The sequence below is a fragment of the Papaver somniferum genome, chromosome 9 (genome assembly GCF_003573695.1).
Source record: "Papaver somniferum cultivar HN1 chromosome 9, ASM357369v1, whole genome shotgun sequence".
Lineage (NCBI taxonomy): Eukaryota > Viridiplantae > Streptophyta > Magnoliopsida > Ranunculales > Papaveraceae > Papaver > Papaver somniferum.
The window spans coordinates 180131375-180154909 of NC_039366.1; the positions used below are offsets into that span (position 1 = coordinate 180131375).

The 23535-nt window shown below is 35.7% G+C and overlaps 1 protein-coding gene across 1 annotated transcript; it reads left to right on the top strand.

The window, feature by feature from the left end:
• The first annotated feature begins 8440 nt into the window (after positions 1-8440).
• On the top strand, positions 8441-9706 carry LOC113313443 (zinc finger protein 8-like). Its single transcript, XM_026562210.1, has one exon. The coding sequence runs from the start codon at positions 8555-8557 to the stop codon at positions 9434-9436; it is 882 nt and encodes a 293-aa protein (XP_026417995.1). The 5' UTR covers positions 8441-8554; the 3' UTR covers positions 9437-9706.
• Positions 9707-23535: the final 13829 nt, after the last annotated feature.

Consider the following 23535-nt stretch of genomic DNA (forward strand, 5'->3'; position numbering starts at 1 on the left):
AGAGTAGCATTAGAGATCAAACAACATAAGGACTGCTAGACTTAAATAGTTCTATTTTTATAATAGTTCGCGAGTACGATATAGACCCACAGTTATGTGTATATATACAAATTCTGCCCCCAGTGCGCAGCACTGGTAATCTCCATTGTAATCAATCGATAACAAAAAAGAGGGCGGCCAGGATGATCAGTACTCGTTTCCTAAACATGACGGTTCTATGAAGGAGGAACTCAACATCAAGAGATCGGAAATTAAAGATGGGTTTACAAGTTCCATAATTCAAGTAAGTAACAACAATGAAAGCAACGACAAGGACAAGACACCATCAGACTTAGCTTTATCGTTATTACTGCACTCCATCAATAATTAGTATGCTGCTGTTGTCTTGTCTGTGATGAACGTAAACTTAAATGTAATCAATATTCATGAAGTAAATCGATATAGTGAAAAAATTGTCAACACTGTTTAAGGGGTTGAAAGAGGTTTTAAAAGCTTTATACAGGACAACTCCGACTTAATTTCTGTAGAGTGTGGCGCAAAATCGGAAGACTAGTATAATTAATCTGCAGTAAATGCGCGAGAAGCACTCTGCAACACTTAGTAGTTAGATTCTTCGAGTAAGAGTAAATCTGGTGTGCAATTAACAGTAGTTTCTTCAAGTAATCTGCAAAATCGGAAGACCAGTATTAGTAATCTGCACTAAATGCGCAAGAAGCACTCCACAACAATTAGATTAACTTACTAGATTCTTCAAGTAAGCATAGGTTACAACAGTTTACCATGTAGTTAGCTTCTTGTTTGGTTATTTTCCAATGAAAGTACAACTACATGCTGGTTTGAAAAATCTTTAGACATTTACCCTCTCTATAGTTGGGAGTGTGATCTCATACATGGATTTATATCTGTAACCTACGTTTTCTCTTTTTCTAATATATCCCGAATTTCCGTAAAGAAAAAGACATTACCACTGTATTATTTTAGCCAGCGACAATTTATACGCGTTTAGTACATTTAGTTACTAACTAAACACTTCCTATATGTTATGTGTACAGTTCTTCTGCAGTACTGTGTAGTGTAATTTCTACTGGGAAACGTACAGTCTTATACGACAAATATAGGGCTTAGAATGGTAATTTATGCCGCTCGGATTGGTTAACTAGTTCAGTCCTAGTACTGTAGCTGGCTAGGTTTGGTTAGTTTGCTCGCCTCAGCCCTAGTACTGTAGCTAGGTAGCCAATAAGTAAAGGAATATGTGAATGACTATAAGAAGAATGAAAGATTGAGGGGCTAACATTGAATTAGTCACGAAAATAAATAAAAATAGTAAGAAAAAAGAGAGTGCGTGTGAAATCTAGTGATAGATTGAGAGTGAAAAAGGTGTACTTGAATGGTGCAGTTAACAGTTAATAACACACTACTTCGTGTGGGGAATAAGGTTAAAAAGTAGAGACAGGCAGGGTTAATAAATTATAAATGGGGAACTAGTTGATCAGTAGGTTTTGGTATTATATATAGTCAGTCTCATGATCAATCCACTAGCTAGTCATTTGTTATTGTTGTTTGTTGTAGTAAATTTTCTGAGGTTTTTGATGTGAGTTGAGGACCACAAGTAAATAGTGCTAGCTTTGACAGAGAAACCCTGCAAAAGAAGATATAAACCAACAGCTAGCTCAGCTCAGCTCAGCCATAAAGAACCAACACCAATTAACTACTCAATCGCAGTACTCACTCTCTCTCTCTCTGCATGTACATGTATCCATCAGTCAACACCAAAGCTTGTAAGTTGCAAAGCAGAGAAAGAAATGACGAGCTCTCTCCTTGGTGGGTCTCTCCATCTCTCTCACGAAGAGAGCCAACTTGAGAGAGAGAGAGATAGGAGGAATAAGAGAGACTAGTGTAGTGTGTGTTTGCAGGGTACAGCTACCTTATCCTTGTGTTTAACTGTAACCTTATACCTGAGTTAGAATGGAAACTAACACCAAATTTATCTCATCACCGCCGATCAATTTATCTCTGTAAATATATTTCTTCCTTTTCAATGCCTCCTTTACCAGGTGGGGATATTATTCAAGGCGGGAACCATATTCACTATTTCCTTGTCCTCTTTGTTAACATCTTTGGGTATAGTTTCTTTTACTAGCCAAACGTAAAAACTGGTTTAGCAATACTCAGTTTGTATTTTAGACTTTGTTTAAAATCTTAATCAATTGGAGCATTGACTACAACTGGGGCCATAAAAATTAATTTCTGTATAATGTAGAAGCTTAAAGAGTTGGTTGTGAATTACTTACGTTCATATTTAAATTCATTTAATCTTATTACAGAACACCATGAAGATTTAACAAACACTGTCATTTTTTAAAGCAAGCAGCAACCAATAATGAAAATAACAGGAGCTAGCTTGAAGGAGCCAGAGAGATAAACTGAAAGAAAATTTGAAAAATAAAATAAAAAATAAAAGACATAAACTGAAACGAAAAAGTGTTGGAAAACGATTAATAAAAAAATAATTTTTTAAAGTTTTAATAAATTTTTTTTTATAATTTATTGTTTTATTTTGTGAATGAAACTTTTTAGTCCCACATCGTGGAGTTTCTAATTTTTAGTAGTTTTAAGAAACTATATAAACCTTTTAGTCCCATATCGGGGAGTTTTTCTTCTTAAGTTGTATTTGTCAATTATATAAAGAAATTCACTACTTTTGTAAAATCTATGGGAAAGGGGTTGCTCTATATTTTAGAGGAACCCCTAAGGGAAAATATTTTATAGCGGTTTTTAAGCATTCGCGATTTTCCTTAACGGTTTTTTCGGAATTGCCAAGCTCAAGTTGAGCATCTACTACATATGCTAGTAGTAGGTGTATTAGGGTGTTTTATCCTGGAGATATCCGTCCTGTGAGGGCTATAGCATCACTCTTGAGTGTAGCCGGACGCTAATGTCTTAAGGACAGCGTGTTGAACACGTGACTCGCTCTATTTTCCAAAGTTTTGCCTTGTTGCTGTTGCGAAGATACGGGGAGCTTGTTCGTTTCGTTAAAGCAATCACTTCCATTATAAAGGAGCTAAGTATTAATAACTTTTGCTTATTTGATTTTTCTTTGTTTTTGATTATTGCACCCAACAATCTTAAGACATTAGCATTTGTAATAATCGAAAACGATTGATTGGTTTGTGAATCATGGATGTTAATTGTGGAGTGAAAAAACAAAAACGAATTTCTGGTCAGCTGTAGAGTTTCAATTTTATCTTTTAATCTAGAAGGAATTTCGATGAACACAACGTAGTAGACATCCTGATAGTTACCCGCGTAAAATTTCAGAATTTTTCGAGTTGTAAAAGTATCTTTCTGATATTTTACAAAACAGAAAAACGTTTCTGAAAAATTCTGACGAGCAAAAAATTGTTGTTAACTAAATTAATTTTTGTGGGGTAACCATGAGTTTTTTGAAACGCTGATTCAAACGAAGTTTGTATATATAGATGTTATCTTCAAAACTCATATTTTACTTTCTGATTTGGAATTGTGATTTGTGAATAAAGGTGTCATCTCCGAGGGACATGGCTAATAGCCGCATGTGGTTGGAAACAAATCTTCCAAAGATGGCAAAGGTGAGAACATCGAACGCAACTCTAAGCATGGTCTTCATGATAAAGGTATATTTCGTAAACCTGAATCCGGAATTACTTTAGTTAAGGGTGAGTGTTATGTTTGTAAAATTCCTGGCCACGCGGCAGTAAATTGTAGACAACATAAAAACCTTAATAAGTAGAAAGTTAATGTTAATTTAGTTGAAACAAACTAGAACGAGTTTGGTGGCATGATGTCGGAAGTTATTTTAATAACCAATGTGAGAGACCAGTAGGTGGACTCTGGAGCCACCAAGAATGTTTGTTGAAACAGAGACCTGTTCACCTCCTATCATAGGATAGGGGATGTCGAGAAACTCTTATTGAGTAACTCATATGCAATAGAGGTTGCATAAAAGGAAAAGGTCGAGCAGAAGCTCATATCTGTAATATTCTCACATTGAATGAAGTTTTCATGTTCCGAGCATATGCGAAAATCTTGTATCTTGTTCTGTTGTAGATGGAAAAATATTTAAGATCTTAATTGAATCTGGAAAACTTGTTGTAACTAGGCAGTGATTTTTTAAGCAAGAGTTATAGGACTTTGGGTCTATATAAGCTTAACGGAAAAACTGATGATGTGAACGTAGTTGATTCTTGTGATATCTTTGTGTGATTGATTGTTTTACGTGGTAGACTTGGAACCGTAAACTTATAAGTCAATGCTTAACTGGCTAGCATAGGCTTCGTACCCAAATTTAGTTTGGATTTTGAACACAAAAGTGAAATCTGTGAAGAATCAAAATATGCTATAAAATCTTTTAGCACAAATGTTCAGAGTAATTCTAAGCCTTTAGAATTAATTCAGTTAGGCCTAGTTGACATGAGTTCAACCCAAAACCACTGTGGTAAAAGATGGTTATAACTTCCGTAGATGATTGTACGAGGTACTATCTTGTATACTTGCTTAGGATAAGGATGACGCCTTAGAAGCCTTAAGATGTATAAACTTGAAGTTGGAAACCAATTAGAAGCCTTGAACATAACAACCGTATCCTTAAGGAGATGATAATTTCCATGTTGATTAGTTCAGGATTACCTGCGGCCTTGTGGGGGGAGGCAGTCCTCTTAACTAGTATATCCTGAATAAAGTACCCTTTTAAGAATCAGATGAAACTCCATATGGTTTATGGAACGGTAGATGACCTTCTTATGAATGTGTCAAAGTGTGGGGGCGTTTGACTAAGATTGTAATTCCTCTTCCTAAAAGAACTAGATTGAAACCAAAAATGTTGATTGTGTTTTCGTATAGGGTATATTGAGTATACTTCTACAAATAGATTTTTGGTTGTGTGTTCTGATTTTTTCTGACATTGGTGTGAATATTATTACGGAATCTAGGGATGCTGAGTTCTTTGAACATGTTTATTCTAAACCTGTACCTCATTAGAGATGTGTTGTTGATCCCCTAGATTTATTTCAAATAGTCAGAACTTATTTTAAAGGAAGATGAAGTTGATGTTGAGCCTAAGAGAAGTAAAATAATTAGACTTGAGACTTCTTATGAAACCGACTTCATAACATGCCTAGCTTAGTCTGAGCCACAGACTTGTAAAGAAGCCTTGATATCTACTGAAACCCCATTCTGGTAAGAAGCTTCATTTAGTGAAATGGACTCAGTCCGTTGGAACCAGACTTGGGAGCTTGCTAGTTTACCTCCAGGTTGTAAGACCATGGGATGTAAATGAGTCTTTAAGAGGAAACGATAGGTAGATGAAACTGTGGAAAAATATTAAGCTAAGTTGGTAGCTAAAGGCTATAAACTAAAAGAAGGTGTAGATTTCCTTGATTCTAATTCAATTGTGACGGAAATTACTTCCGTTGAGATACTAATTGTTATTGCTGCCATAAAGAACATCAGATGGATGTTAAGACAGCTTTTTCTAAAACCGTGAATTAGGTAAAGAAATTTACATAGATCAACCTGAAGACTTTGTAGTGAAAGGTTGTGAATACAAAGTTTGTAATTTGAAAAATCTTTGTATGGTTTTCAAATAAGCACGTAAACAGTGACATGGAAAATTTAATCATGTGATAATGGATAGTGGATTTAAATTAATGAATCTGACAAGTATTTACAAGTAACTTGTTAAGGATGTCTGTGTAATTGTATGCTTGTATGTTGATGATATGCTTGATACAAACATAGATGTGATCAATTCCACTAAAAACATGCACTGAATGAGAACATTGACTTGAAAGACTTGGGCCCTTTTGATGTAATCTTAGGGATGAGGATTAGAAGATAATCAAACATTTATAAGTCTTAGTCGTTCTCATTATGTTGAGTTGTGCTTAAGAGATACAATCAGTCTGATTGTAAACCTGCTTGTACTTCGTACGATTATTCTTGTAGTCTCAAGAAAAATAAGGGTAGTGGAGTATCTTAACTTGAATACTCAAAAGTTATAGGATGTCTGATGAATTTAATGAACTGTAAGAGTCCAGACATTGCCTATATTGTGAGTAAGTTAAGTGGATATAATTGTAGTCCAGAGCAAGAGAATTCAGATGCACTGAGTAGAGTATTATGGTACCTAAAATACTCTTTTGATTTATGAAAGGTATCTTGTTGTCCTTGGGACTTTATGATGCAAACTGGATAGTTGACTCAGAGGAGTCTAAGTCTACGAGTGGATATGGTTTCACTCTAACATGTGGGTTTGTTGTTGGAAGATTTCCAAACAAACATATCGCTCAATTCATTATGGAATCTGAGAGTATTGCGTTAGATAAAGCATGAGAGGGGGCCGAGTGCCTAAGATGCTTTTTAGAAGACATTCCTCTTTGGCATAGGCCTGTGCCAGCTATATCTATACATTGTGTTAGCCAAGCTATAATAGTTAAATCTAAGAAACAACTAATCTCAATCGGCGTTATTTCCATTGATTGGATAAAGTCCAAGGAGAATATCGCGCAATCTTTGACGAAAGGTTTGTACAAAGAGATAGTTAAAAATGCATCGAGGGGGTTGGGGCTTAAGCTCATATATTAAACTTGCCATGAAGGATACTCAACCTTGCTGACTGGAGATCCCATGATCAAGGTTTCGAATGAGACAACTAATTTGTGGTGGGTAAAGGTAAACACTATCAGAGATTTTCATTCTCTGCCCCTTCCCTATGGTGTAGACGTGATAGTGTGACTGCATGTGGAGGATGACTTTTTAATAAGTCTTAATGAGTTCTATAGTTTCAATTTAAGATTGAAGTGGGGTGTAGCAGTAACACTCTTTATAGAAACTCACCTATCTGAATGAGGAAGTGGGTCGCTTCCTGTGAGAATATGAGCTGATTCTCTAGAGCATTCTGAGAAACAGGATACGTCCAGGGCCAAAACGGACAAAACGGCACGAGCTTGGCAGCAATCTTGGAGATATCACCCGTGGTTGTTATCACGAATTACATCAAATGCTAGCAGTTCAAGACATAGTTCACTGTCTCTAGCAAGTAATTCTGGTAATATCTCACTAAGCAAAGGTTCAAGACCTCATGGACACCTCTGCCTAAAATGGTATTTCCTGCGTTTTTTATGTGATTTTCATTTTGATGGTTTTGGTATTACTGGAACTTAGGACCTAAAGGTCACTAAGGGTTCACTAGTTCATGCTTTTTCACTTTGGTGAAAGATACCTATAGTCTCACCTTGTGAGAACTAAAGATGAAAGCTCTCAATACTATTATGATTTATGCAATCCATAGTATGACCCTGGGGTCAACACACTTTTGTGTGAGGGAGAGGACGTAGAAATGACTAGTATGATTTCAACACTTGCACGATCAGTCTGTTTGGATCGTGAGGTTGGGATGTTTATTTACCAACATCTATCTGTGTTTTCATGTTTTACTGAGTTTTCATTCATGTGGGGGATTGTTGGAAAACGATTAATAAAAAAATAATTTTTTAAAGTTTTAATAAAAAAAATTTATAATTTATTGTTTTATTTTGTGAATGAAACTTTTTAGTCCCACATCGTGGAGTTTCCAATTTTTAGTAGTTTTAAGAAACTATATAAACCTTTTAGTCCCACATCGGGGAGTTTTTCTTCTTAAGTTGTATTTGTCAATTATATAAAGAAATTCACTACTTTTGTAAAATCTATGGGAAAGGGGTTGCTCTATATTTTAGAGGGACCCCTAAGGGAAAATATTTTATAGCGGTTTTTAAGCATTCGCGATTTTCCTTAACGGTTTTTTCGGAGTTGCCAAGCTCAAGTTGAGCATCTACTACATATGCTAGTAGTAGGTGTATTAGGGTGTTTTATCCTGGAGATATCCGTCCTGTGAGGGCTATAGCATCACTCTTGAGTGTAGCCGGATGCTAATGTCTTAAGGACAGCGTGTTGAACACGTGACTCGCTCTATTTTTCAAAGTTTTACCTTGTTGCTGTTGCGAAGATACGGGGAGCTTGTTCGTTTCGTTAAAACAATCACTTCCATTATGAAGGAGCTAAGTATTAATAACTTTTGCTTATTTGATTTTTCTTTGTTTTTGATTATTGCACCCAACAAAAAGCAGTACAATGAATGAATGAATGAGTTCATTGAAATGAAATGAAAATGTCGTAGCTAGAGAAACTTAAAGGAAGGAAAAAGAAAGAAAGCAAGGCGATGTTGGTACTTGAGAAGCCATAAGCCTCTCTTCAACTCACTTGGTGGCCCTTGTCAGAACTCCATGGGGTCATCACCTCAAATTGTCCACAACTCACCTCTCTCTCTTCTTGGTCCCACCTCACCACACACCACTTCTATTCCTAAAAAGTAGAAATCTTTAGTTACTCTCTCATTCATCTATCCATTAAATAATCCCATTATATTAGTATTTCTTCATGACTTACTCCACTGTCCATTCTTTCCTCCCTTTGGAGCCCTAAACTGCATCCTTCTCCTCTGATCTTCTTCTTGCTTTAAAGATCAAACTCGAGCTCCATGGAAAAAACAAATCATCAGAGTAGCAGTAGAGAAACACATGATTTTATGAGTGTAGACTCTTTTTCACAATTGCCTTTTATTCGTCCTGCTCCATCTGTTCCGCTGAAGGGAAATAATAATAATCCTCCGGTTCGTCTTTTTGGTATAGAATTTGGAACTGGAGATAAAACTACTACTACTCCGATAACTGAAGAATCTGACCATTCAATTACTGGTGGTAACAGGAGCATAATCGTCGACCATACAAAAGATAACAACAACAACAACGAAAGCAGCAACAACGCCGACAGTAATCGTAAGTTCGAATGCCATTATTGTTGCAGGAACTTTCCTACTTCACAAGCTTTGGGAGGCCATCAGAACGCACATAAACGTGAACGTCAACATGCTAAACGTGCACACCTGCAATCTACCATGGCGCACAGTAATGTCATCCCTGACGGTCATCTTTACGGCCTCGTAAATTATCATCGGCTTGGTCATAACTCCACCACAATCCCAGCTTACCCTTCTTGGAATTACAGTACCATCACAAACAACGACCATAACAATAGCAACACCAATAATAAGTTTTATGGGTTTTCCTCGTCTTCTTCCTCTCATCATCATCATCAGAGCAGTACAAGTAGACCTATTAATGGAAGTCCATTAGCTCTATATAGAACCCAGGCAGCTCATCATAACAATGATCAAGTTTTTAATAGAGATCGTTCTTCTTCTTCTTCCTCTTCCTCCATGCTTAATCCTTTGCCGTTATTTGCCAGTGATCATCATGATTTGAGATCGACGGTTCATTTAAACGGGTCTAGCTTGCCAAATCGACATTACGAATCCAAGAACAACATACATGAGCACGTGAGTTTGGATCTTCGTTTGTAATTTGCTTAATTAATTAGCTATCAATCATCATATATAGTTATATATAAATATATATTATTTTATTAGTTCCTCAATCAAAAACAAAAAAAAAGTTAGTAATTTTGTTTGATTACTGGTCTCATATCATGAGGTAATTCTAATTAAGGATAAACCTTGGTTTGTTAATTTATTCGGAGAGATCAACGGAGTACTTACTCTCTCTTCATCGTTAAATTTAATTTAGTCTGAATTAACATAATAAATAAATGAGATATTTCTTCTTCTTACGTACATTTTGTTCTATATATGTTTGGATGCCATTATATAGCAGAGTTTGAAATACCAACATGCATATTAAATTTACATCCAATATCATACAGTAAGCTGTTTGTATCTTGCTAAGAACTACTGAGTAAGATATTCAGGGTGAATATGTTTTTTTGTTAAGACTTTTATTTTTGGGGAAGTTAAGGTGAATAGTATTCCAAATTTAATACTTGAGGTAAGTTAGTACGATGAGGCATGAGAGTCTGGTGCAGAAGAATCCAATAATAGTATTCCTTAAATTACCCGTAGTGGTAGTAGTCATTACATCTTGCTAAGGCTCGACCAAAATGCGTAACAAGATAGGAATGAAAAATAATTAAAGCTCTACTCAAATAATAGAAGATTAGAGTCATTAGACCCAACGTGCTATGATCATTGATTTGTTTGATCAAAATACCAATCTTTGTTGTTAAAAAAAACTGTTAGTATGACGAGTATGTCATTACTGACTATGGAATTATTGACTCCTTCGCAAACTCTTAAAGCCCTCTGTAAGATTTTGATAAAAACTGAACAGCCAGAAGAGACATTAACAATGTATAATTCAGTTGATATTATAATTTCTAGCTCATAATTTACAAGCATGTAACTTGTTTATTGAAGATGACATACCATAGATTATTAGGGAATGGTGGTTCATATAATTAACCATTGGTTACCTTGATGATTTTAAGCTAAACATTAATTGACTGGGTTAATAACCTAAATCTAAGAGGCCTATGATTATGAGCTATTGGGGTAAGTGTTTGTGAAAACTGATGTGAGACCCATTTTATCAGATTTCTCCACTATGAAACCCAGGGGAAAATTTTTTCACTCGGGCACCCATTTTCTATAAGAAATTTTTTCGGACACCTAGATTTTTTAAAATTAGTTTTCTCCTCTCGCTTCTCTTCGTCCGGTCTTTTATTTTTTTTGTGATTTCTTTCTTCCTTCATCTTCTCTGTTTTTAATCAAGGAATAAGGTGTTTATTAGATCAACTTTCAGTCGTTTAGAAGAAGATTGCTACTGTTACTCTGAACATAATATTGATTCGAGATCTGAGAAGAAGGAAGGGAGGATTAATTTGTTGCTTCTGGTGACGATTCAGATGGAGTTTTGTTGTGGATAAAGGAGATGTGAATGGGTTTTGCTCAGTTGAAGAGTCAACATCTGTAGATGGTGGAATTGGTTGTGACAGGGATTTCAATAAATTAGAGTTTTTGTAATGGTTCGTTTGAATTGATGAATGAAGAGATTAAGAGGGATACTGATGGTTTTGAGCAGATGGGTTTGAAGCATTTGAAGAAGAAATCGGGTATTGGCACGGAGTCAGGAATCCACGTTTGGGTATACATGTCTTTTAAAAATTCGACTCATCTTCTCCGTCTCTTCAATTCATCTGAGTTTGTGTTTAGGGGATTAGAGTTGTTCTTTCTTCGTTGAACAGCTCGTATCTTAATATCCTTGAATGCATTATCATAGATACTTGCAAGCATATCATTTCTATACCTTACTTTTCATATATTGAATTAAATTAAGTGATCTAATTCTTGATGGACCTGCAGATATCAGACTGGAGCACTAACACCAATAATTCGGTGGCTCTCACGAGGCATGAACAGAGCAGGGCCTCCACAAAGGCCAGCTGTTAGGGCTGAAAATGCTCCTGTTGATGCTGTTAGAGCAGAGGATGAAAATGCTTCCTAGCCATGTATTGTTCTCCAGTATGCTTATGTATACTAAATACATGCATACATTTGTGAGGAGCCGTACATGATGCTCAAATTTTAGGACCAACTACAGGATCCAATCCGTAGTTCGAGGAAACTGACCCCCTATCGTGGTTGCCTTATCGAACTAGAACATCTCAAGGCTCCTATTTGATCTCACATTATCTGTCAGTTTTGTTCTTGTGCAGTCATACTCCAGCAAGTTCATGGTTCAACATCTCAAAATAAACTACCAAACCAGTGTATTAGTAACCACAAGAGTTATTTCAAAGATTGATTAGCTCAATCTTTAACGATATTTATGACCCCTTCTCTCTGTCTTTTTTTCTTTCCAATTTATGGTTTTTCACTACCTTAAAAGTTGAGCAATGTTTGGTCATATATGGATCAATCTTTGATTGAGTTAAATTTTTCTTGGATCACTGCTGTATAAGCTATTGCCCAAGCAAAAAAAGATGGATGCTGCCGACAGTTCGCCCAAGCAAATTTGGCGAAGTTTGTCGAGTAGACTTTCGCAACACGGGTATATTCAGGGTTTATTTCTTTTGTGGTGTAAATTAGGGTTTGGACATTGAGCATGTTTTTGTTTGTAATCCCTAATTTAAAAGATACATGCAATTGAACTGAAATATCTCTTCGATGGATGGGATGTGATGCCATTTCAACCGAAGGAACAGGCATTCGAACCTTATTTGTAACTCGCCCGGATCGGAAAAGCATGACAAAGTGAAAAATAGGATCACAGTTAAACACAGAACAAGGAAAAATGACGGTGTGGTTTTGATGCTGCTAATCTTAGCAGCCATGACTTTATTTCTTGACCACAATTTGTCCTGCTTGATCGAAGTGTTTATGTATGCTGCTTGTAACGTTATTTATATTGAAAAATTAAGCTCTTTTACCAGATGTTGTTAACAGTGGTTGGAGATCGACAAAAAGTTATTCTGCAGGTGTTATCCTTCTAACACGTTATGTAGTGTTTTTTTTTTTTTTTTGCATAACTTGTTATGCAGTACAGAGAATGATTGCATAACACCTTATGCAGCTACTTTTTGTTAGTATTGAAACCAACAAAAAAGAAAGGTTGCATAACACGTTATGCACCTATAATAATATCTGCATAACATGTTATGCAGTCGAGAAAATGGATGCATAACCTGTTATGCATCCGAAAATATGACTGCATAATGCGTTATGCATCGAGAAAATTGTTGCATAATCTTTTATGCATCGAGAAAATTGTTGCATAATCTTTTATGCATCGAGAAATATGGATGCACATTGCATTATGCATCAAATTTTTTTATGTACGCACTAAAATCAACCAAAACAATGGTTACATAACGTGTTATAGATGCAAAACTTTGTTATCCAAATGCATAATTTGTTATGCAGTGGAGAAAATGGTTGCATAATTCGTTATGCGTCTGCGGAATGTGTTATGCATATTTTTTGGTGGCTGCATAATGGTTATGTATGAAGTTTTCGAAAATTTTGCCTAAAATGATGATCACCTCCGATTTTTTCGTGAAAAACAAAATTTTGATATTCTTGTTTGTACTCGTTGCGTAGCTCTCTTAAAAAGATTTCCAATAATATAAAATTTGTGAAATTCCAATGCATGGATTTTTAGATATGTTATATCCAAGTTGTGTTGCCAATTATACCCCTGATGCATAACATGTCATGCGGATGCATAATCCGTCATACATACATTTTTAATAATTTCATATAATTATGAATGTCACGGTATCTAAAATTAATTGTGGACCTGACAGCGAGAATATTATTTTTTTTGGGCCTGTGCCTAATTTTCCTTTGTTGTGCTTTGCTTGCATCTAGTCGTTTTCGGTTATATTTATTAGCATCTGCAGCTCCATCCATAATACTCGTAACCGGATAAAAACTATTGGAAGCATCATGACTTCTTTAATATAAACACAATAGGGATAAACTTTTCATTTAGCATTCTTTCTTTTCATTAGGGGGATCCGTATTATCAATATTAATTATCCTAAACTAAATCTCCATGCCCACAAATTTAGCATTCTCTGTTTTTCTTCTTTAGTAAAGTTCAAAAACTTACATAAGTAACATAAACCTTTTGATAATTTTCTATCTCAAATATAGTAAATTTGCACATACACTAATTTGCAAAAATGGTGTTACTGGCTGCCCAAATAACCACACAGAGAGGCAAAACTTTGTTCTTAAGTAAGATGAAAATGAGGCTGTTAAACGAATTATTCTTAATTAAAGTGACATCATGATTTAACAGTTCCTTAGAGCAACTGCAGTGGACGAGCAAACCTATAATTATGGTTCAGGGACGAGACGCAACGGGACGGAGTAAAGACTAAAATCTGGACCAAAACCAAATTCCAGACCATATTTGGTCTGGGACCAAGACCAAAACTATATATAGTGGAGCGGAGGTATAATCACCGTTTGGCATCGGGCGTGTGTATAATCTACGCCTGTTGTGAAACGTACGTAAAGTCACCGCCCCATAAAGAGGCGTGTATATAAGTTACGCCCGGTTCAGGCGTTGATAAAATGTTCGCTCGTTGGGACGTTGCTAAAGTTTACGCCCCACGTCAGGCGTTCATAAAATTAACGCCCCATTCAGACGAAGATTATACAAACGCCCCAGCCCGGCGTTGATATTCTTAACGCCCCACGCCAGGCGTATATATAGTTAACGCCCAACGCCAGGCGTTTATATAGTTAACGCCCCAGACAGGCGTTGATATAATTAACGCCCCCCTCCAGGCGTTTATATAGTTAACGCCCCAGCCAGGCGTTGATATAATTAACGCCCCACGCCAGGCGTTTATATAGTTAACGCCCCATCCCGGCGTTGATATAGTTAACGCCCCACTCCAGGCGTTTATATAGTTAACGCCCCAAGCTTGAGTTTAAAAAAAAAAATACTTAGACAAAATTGATTTTGAAATTTTTTTATACCGTTGGTAATTCGAACGTTGAAGAAAATGGAACGTTGGATAATTTGGAACGTTGGAAAGTTTGGAAGACATTTCGGAACGTTGAAAATTTCGGAAGAAACACCTATATATACACATGAGATCCTGTGACATTTTCCCACGACTAAATACTTCAAACTATCCACACCAATAAGAAGAAATATTGTTTCTGCTTTCAAATCAGTTGGAAAATTTTCACGGATTCGCTTACAATGGCACCAAGAGTAGCACGAGGTCCAAATTTTACGACAATCGAAGATGTAACAATGTGTAAAATTCATTTATCTATATCTCAAGATTCTAGTGTTGGAACTGATCAATCAGAGGCGACGTTGTGGACTCGTATCAAGGATGATATTGAACTTCATTTACCTAATAATCCAGAGCGGTCTTGGAGTTCTTGGCAAAAACGATATCAGGGAATAAGTAAAGATGTGGCGTTATTTTCGGCAAAAGAGGCAGAAGTTGAAGGTGAATATCATACTGGATGGGGTCCTGAAAAGAAGGTAAGCATTCTTGATTTTTCGAACAATTGTTTTCTAATATTTAATAAGCGCCCATGTACTTAAGTGTTTTTAAAAACATTAACAGCTTGAAGAAGTTAACAAGAGGTTCAAGGAATGCAACGATGGGAAAAAATTTAAGCACGAAGAGTGCTACCCAGTTGTGTTAGAAAATATAAAATATAATCGACGATCGACTTTTGTATTCGATACGACGCATGATTTGGACACTTATGAGAATAACGAGGAAGATGATGAAGGACCGCAAACAACAACTCAAGGAGAGACCGGTAACGACACAGATGGGGGAGACATAGAGAACACATATCTTCGTAAGATGGGGAAAAAACAGCAAAAAGATTGAAGAAGACAGGGAGAGAGAAATCCAGTCACCAAGAGAAATTGATGGGAATAATTATTAAAGAACAAAAAAATTTCAATACTCATTACCAAGCACAATCAAGATTCAAGATGGAACAAAGAGCAGCAGAGTTTGCAGCAAAACAAGCTGAACATGCGGCAAAAATAGCCAAGCAAGCTGAAGACGAAGAATTTCGCATCATTATGATGGATCTTGAAAAAATGGAACATGTACAACAAGAGTACTTCCGACTTCGCAGGGCGGACATAGTTCGGAATAAAAGAAACCAATCTTAACACAAAGGCGAAATAGTTCAAACCTTAATTATTTCTCCTATTTAGTGATTAGTAGTATTATTAGTATTATTATTTTTAAATTTCTTATTATCTGAACAATTAGCATTATTATTATGTAATTTTTGGATTTTAAATTTACTTCCCGTTGATTTGAATTAAATTTCTACTTTTTTGAAACATACGACCTTAATTAAAACTTGAGGATGTTTACATACAAAGAGATATATAGAAAGGAAATGACAAACGACAATTTTTAATTCCCATATTCTGCCCATATATATTCGATCAAGTCATCACGCAAGCGAATATGTGCATCTTTGTTACGCATTGCACGTCGGCGTTGCTGAGCTCTAATTTGGGAAAACTCGTCATTATTGCCTCTTAATATATTAATCGGTGCTGCGTTGCTACGTTGTTCATAAACATGTGGCCAGTCACCGGGTAGACGCTCATCCTCGACTATCATATTATGTAAGATAATATAAGTTTTCATGATATAGGCAAGCACATCTGGATTCCACATTCTTGCAGGTTGTTTGATGATTCCAAATTGTTGTTGAAGTACACCAAATCCCCGTTCAACATATTTTCTTGCACCCTCTTGCATCGATGAAAATATTTCCTTTTTCCTACCAACCGGATGTTTAATGGCCATAATAATAGTAGGAATCTCTGGGTATATTCCATCACCTAGATAATACGGCATATCATATGAATGTCCGTTCACCTCATAGCTCACCGGCGGTGCTTTTCCTGTTACAAGACTTCGAAAAACATATCAACGGTTCATAACATTAATATCGTTGTTAGAACCGGGCATACCAAAAAAAGCATGCCAAAACCATAGGTCATACGACACCACTGCCTCCAACACGATACTTTCTCTCCCTTTATACGCGGTGTAAGCCCCAGATTCTGCCGACGGACATTTATCCCATTTCCAATGCATGCAATCTAGACTACCCAGCATCCCAGGAAATCCCCGGTCTTTGTTTTGCTTGAGCAACAGTTCAATATCACCAGCCGTTGGTTCACGAAAATATTCTTTCCCATACACATTCACAATCGTCTTACAGAACCTACGAGTAGCTTCCAGCACAATTGTTTCTCCTATGCGTAAGTACTCGTCTATTGCATCTGCCGCACATCCGTAAGCTAACATTCGTACTGCTGCTGTTACTTTTTGATGAGGGTTTAATCCTAAAACTCCACAAGCATCGGGTTTTTGAACAAAATATCTGTTTGCATTGGTAACACCTTCCACTATCCGGTTAAACAATTGTCGACGCATTCTAAATCTTCTGCGAAAAACATTGGGTGGTTGGTTTGGGTACGGAGAGAAATAGTCGTTCCATAGAAGTTCAGCCCCTGACTCACGATCTCTTGGTATTCTGATACGAGTTTGAGGCCATTTTGAATTTGTAACAAGGACTCCCAAACTAATGGCCATGTTATTTTGTATAATTGCTATTGCATCATCATCCGAGGAATAAAAACTACTATTAGAAGAAGAAGATGAAGAAGAAACAGAAAAGCAATAATGAGCGGTTTTCTCATAGTGTTCCATTACTATATGAAGCAGAAGAGATGTATTGTTATTCATATATTGAGTGAAACCAGTCTTTAATTTATAACCCATTTTCAAGAGCATTAAAAAAACCAAAAATAGATATTTTTTTGGGTTCACGCAGATGTGTTTTCCAAAAAAGATAAAGTGTTTGTCAGTGACCTGATATGACAATACTATATATGATTAGACTATACTATATATGATATGACTATACTATATAAGATAAGAAAAGATAACTCCAAAGACAGGTCATCTAAATAGTCATAACAAATTAACCCTTCATATTATCATTATCCGAAGTGGACGATCTTGGTGCCACAAAAGGCATGTGCGTTCTCGGATTGGTATTGACTGAGGACATTGTTGAAGCTGATCCTTGATTCATACCACTCCAAACTTGTGATGGCAGGGTTTGGGAAAAGGAACCGTATCCAAGCTGAGGTTGGACAGTGTGCGGCATACGGAAAAGAGATAGTTGTTGCTGCAAATCAACGTTCGCATTATTTAGCCTTTGTATTTCTGCTTCTTTCGACATAATAACGTCCATCCTCTCCTTCGTTTGTTTTAATGTAAATTCGCGAAATTGTTGATTAAAATCAGCATTTTCTTGAAATAATGTGTAAGCTTCATGCTGTCAAGAAAAAATAAAATATATAAGTACAAATATACCAACAAAAATCGAACGTACAATAAAAAGTCGAAAGTACACTTACGTGGGATAATAGATGTGGAGGAGGGATATGTACATGTTCAACAGGTTGTTCAATTGGGACCGTATACAAGTCACCGACATACCCATATGTTTGGGCTTCCCAAATAGGATGAGTCACGTAATCTTTGGAGTTGGTTACCATTGTCCAGTATTGTAAATATATATCATAATCTTAACACTTGCACTATCTCTGTTGCATCGACCAAACCTTCTTTTTTTAGGCGTTCGGCTTGAATATTGCCAATATCCCCTATACTCTGTGTGTAGTCTTATAGGAACAACGAAAGTACAATGGTTTTGGCCGCCAACACCTTTCACCAAGATACATGTTGTGCTGTACAGTTAGAAAGGGAATAAGAATTTAGTAAGTATGTTATATAGGAAAAAAGTATGTTATATAGTAAGTATGTTATATAGAAAAAAGTATGTTATATAATAAAATTTACAAATTAACTCACAATGCCCATGTAAGAAAATATATATCTCGAGTCTGATAGCCGCGTAGCCGTGCATCCCATATCAGATGCAAGAACTTCTCTGTATGATTCCCATGGGCGCCATGTCACTTGTTCACAGTAAGCTTACTTAGTAAATCCCTACAACGGAAAATATCATTTGTATTCTTCGGTACATTCCATTTAGAAGATACGGGCCATTTTTGTTCTGTACTCCGCCTCTGGGATTTCTGGTCGACATATGCCCAGGTATTCATACCCCCAAAACTACTCCATCAAAATAATTAGCCAATTTAATAACTTAGCAACAAAATAAACAATGAGAGGAAAATAACTAGATTGAAAGAATACCTCTAATACTTGGAATGGACCACATAGTGCCTTCTGTCTCCTCCCAGATAAACGGAGTGCCGCATACAATTTCGAAAACGCAGCACCACCCCAGTCATACGTGGATACTACATCAAGATTTTCAAAAGCAGCTAACCATCCAGCATCAATATAAGTCTTTGCATTAGAAAAGAAAAAATGTCCCAAAACATACATGAAAAAGGCAATTGCTACTCTATGAGCAAGGGTGCTATCATTTTCACACCGCAACCAACTTGTCTTCGAAGAAATATGACCTTAAATATTTAATTGTAATTGAATTTGAAACCCACGACGGTGCTTTTGGACAGAGCGTGACATCTTGGATATCCGGAAAGATATGCTCACGAACATGTTCAAATTGGTACTTCCCGAATCATAAGGAACATCAGGCCCATCACCGCGATACTCAGTCCAGTCAACATGAGCCAATCTAGGGGGTGAATCCCATCTCACCAAATGGGAAGTGAAAAGTGTTTGTTGTATCCCAAAACCGCTCAGCAATATAATCAACCATTGAATGGTTGGTTTCGCTACATTGTATGTCCAGTAAATTTTGCCATCCCGCTTTTTCAATAATATATTTAGCTCTAGGACAGTGTTGTGAAATAGTTTGATAGTGATGAATTACCGATGCCAAAGATCCACGATGTTGATACTTCAATTTGTGCTCCCCTGTAAATGTGATGTCCGTAGTAGCGTGCGGTTTATCATCTTGCAGTATAGGAAACCTCCCTAACCGGGAATATCAACCTCCTTAATTGTACCAGTAGCGATTAAGTTATAATCCTCTTCGGCTACAGATTTTTGTTTCTTGTTCGTCTTCATGCGACCATTGAAACGCGCTGTGAATTTGTTCAACATCTGTGCACACACAATATAGATGCAGTTACATTATTAAAAGACCAACCCTCATTAACGAATATTTTTATTAGTCCATCACCATTTATATTCCAAATACTATAAATCCTTAACACAAACCATATCAATTCCAAATTCTATAATTCCAGAAACACAAATTAAATCGTCACCGATGCATTTCCAAAATCATTACAAGATTCCACAACCCAATTTAATCACTTCAAGATTCCATAAAAATCACTAAAAATCAATTCCATACTCACGCAATTAGCTCTTCTACATATGTAACTCCCAAAATTTACATAACTACAATTTACATAACTAAAATTAATCACCTCAAAATTCAATAAAAAACAATACAAATTCAATTATTGGTAACCATATTCACATACAACATGCAGAAAACCAATAATTAATCCAATAATTTACATAACTACAATAATTTATATTAATTTAAAATTAATCCAATAATTTTAAAATTAATCCAATAATTTACATAACTACAATTATTGATAACCATATTCACTAAAATTAATTACCAACAGACAACATGAAGAAAAACAATAAAAGGAAGCTCTCAATTGAAATAGGTTGATTGAAACAGATGAAGGGTGAGAACTATTTCCCACATAATCTACATAACCACGGATGTTTACAATACCCAAAAATTATAAATCAAATTTTTACAATACCACTGTGGAAGCTCTAATAAATTTTAGTGAATAGATTATAAATCAAATAAAAATTTACAATACCCACAAATCAAATTTTTACAATACCCACAAATAAATTTTTACAATACCACTGTGGAAGCTCTAATAAATCTAACTATTTTAAAAAAAAAATTAACCAAATTTACATAAGCATCAAATATGGTTTTTTTCACATACATATTAATCTCTAAAAAAAAACATAAAACACACATACCCAATTAAATTTAACCAATTTCATATTCATATTTGTTCGTTAAAACCAAATTTTAGATAAACTAATTTTAACAAATAAAACCCTAAATAAATTATACAACAATATGGATAAAACAAAAGAGATTAAGAAAAAAAAAACATACCTCTTTTGTAACCCGGGTTCATCAAGTATCTCGTTTTTTTCTTTTCTTTTACTGCTCGTTACTGTGATGTTTTTGTTTAGAAGCTGTGTTTGTGGGCGGTAGAAACAAAGAGGAGGTAGAAAAGAAAAGAAGAAGACGGAGAAGATTAGGGTAAAGGGAAAGTGAACACGTGGGCTATACGTGGTGGTTAGAGATTGTCCGGGCTTTAATGCCACACGTGCTAGATACGTGTGTTAATAGAAGTCCAACACTATACGTACGCCTGCCATGAGGCGTTGATTCCTTCATTCGCCTGAGTGAAACCAAGCGTTGATTATACGTACGCCTGAGAGAAGAGGAGGCGTTGATTATACGTACGCCCCACGTCAGGCGTTGATTATACGTTCGCCTCAAACATGCGTTGATTATAATTACGCCTCAAAACAGGCGTTGATTATACGTTCGCCTCAAACAGGCGTTGATTATACGTACGCCTCAAAACAGGCGTTGATTATACGTTCGCCTGAAACAGGCGTTGATTATACGTCCGCCTCAAAACAGGCGTTGATTATACAAACGCTTCATTCAAGCGTTGATTATACGTTCGCCACACCAGGCGTAGATTATACAAACGCCCCTTCTCCGAGCGTGAAATATATGTACACCCCACAACAAGCGTATTCTTTACCAACGCCCCACAACCAGCGTTAACTATATCTCCGCCCGGCCCAAACGAAGATTATACCAACACTCCACATGCAAGTGTGGATTATACATCCGCCCGACTAAATATACTCCACTGCCTTAACGTGACACTACAGACTAAACTCAAATTTGATCGTTTGTTTTGGTCTTTGATCTTTGGTTTTGATCGTACCACTGTGGACGCTCTTAAAGATCAAAAGTACTCTTCCATAGGAATAAGTGACACACCATCTGCAAGCTAAAAGAAAGAAAAAGGAAAAAAGTGATTATCATATCAGTTAGGTAAAGTTCTGTTTTTAACCAAACAGAGAAACTATTCCTTTCAGATATTAACAACAACCCTAGTAAGAAGAATATTAAGAAAGTTTTGTTTTGTTTTAGGGTTTCAGTTTTTGTTTCCAAGTCATAAAAATAGTTATATACAAAATAATTGGACACTACTATTAAGAGATAACTGAATAACTTTTGGGAAACAATTGATGATTCCATTTCTTGATTATATAAATACCATAAATCACTGTATAGTGAATGCTTTGGTTTAAACTGACTACATCATGTTGAATAAAGCCACATTCTTTCGTTTTCTAACTTAGTAAGTGAAAAGCTATAGCTAGCTAAGCTGTGGTTGGGATTTTTCCTCATTTTTATTTTCTCCAACTACAAATTGACATCCAAGGGACCCACTTATCAATGCCTGTGATGGAAAAGTTTTTTAAGGATTTTGTGACGGGCGGTTCTTTTGCACCGGATATTTATCAGGATCCTCTAAAAAATTTTTTTTGGAAATGATCATTAATTATAGAAGCCGTTCTAGTTATTAGACTCACACTTTTTATTTTTCATTCTATCCGGATCTTTATCTTTTAAATTTGTGGTAATTTTTTTGATTTTGAAAAAAATGGTGAATCCACTCGACTAACTTTTTTTTTTTTTTTTTTGATCGGCTTCCACTCGACTTACTTCTAGAGAAAATTAGACTAGTTTCAAAGAAGTAATGAAAAAAACAACACGAAGAAAGAAGTAATGAAAAAACAGTTCGAAGAAAGAATTGCAACAAAAAAGAGCCGCATAAAAGAAGAAATTCTGCTGATACATTAATTAATTTAGAAAAATGAACCGCTATATATAGAAATACACCTAACTATTAAATAAATAGTTCATCCAGCAAAATGAAATGCTATTCCGCAATTAAATTATTTTAGCTGTTCATTTTTGTTAATAAACTGCGGTTCTACCAGGTCAATACGGTAATGAATTACTAGTTCATTTAGCAAAATGGTTTGCCTTTCTACGGTTCAATTATTTTAGAATTTCATTTGGTAAATGAAATGATATTTTTATAATATTAAGTTAAACCGGTGATGAGAAAATTAAAGCTTTGATAAATAATATTTTTATTATTATAAATAGAGAAAGAGGAGAAGAAGACACAAAACAAAGGGAGAAAGAAGAATAGTTCTCATTAGATGTGTGTATAATACAAAGTTTTAAGTCTCTATTTATATAGATAGAGGACTTGGTGCCCAAGGTATGTAAACCCGAATCTTAGACACAAAGGGCATCTTAGTAATTAAACTTTAGGTTTATAACACTTCCCCTGATGACCACTGTGACTAAGTCCATTACAAATATACCAGGAAAACTCAAAAGAGAAAAACCTGAAATTGCATAAGTACGTAAAGACTTGAAAACAGTGTTGAACACGCAAATGTTACCTCGTTAAAATCTTGACAAGGAAAAACCCAGTGGGACAAAACCTTTACGAAGGAAAAAGAGTACAACGTGATTTCCAGCAAAATACCTTTTACTATGATGCTCCCCCTGATAAGTACTTCATTTAAGTCTTGGCTTGCAAATCTTCGAGTCGACACTTCCCAATTTTGATAAACGAATTTCTTGAATGCTGGAGACATCAATGCTTTCGTGAGAAATCTGCCAGTTGATGAAGTCTTCTTTTACGTTAGTCTTCTAATAGTAGTTTTCTCGAGTTTTCATGTTTCTTTCAATACATTAAGTACTTGAGTCTTGGATTGCTAATTTCTTGGAGATGATTTGCAGAAATAGTTGATGTAGTTTCTTCAACAAAGTGCCAAGATATGAATACCTTATCATACGTGAACAAAAATTGTATTTGTGAGAAGGAAATCCAAATTCTTAGGAGATGATTAAGTTGATTTGGGTTAATAAAATGTGGGCATCCACTAAACAACCAAAAT

Coding starts and splice junctions, on each gene's coding strand:
- LOC113313443 (XM_026562210.1), top strand. CDS start 8,555: ATGGAAAAAACAAATCATCAGAGTAGCAGTAGAGAAACACATGATTTT.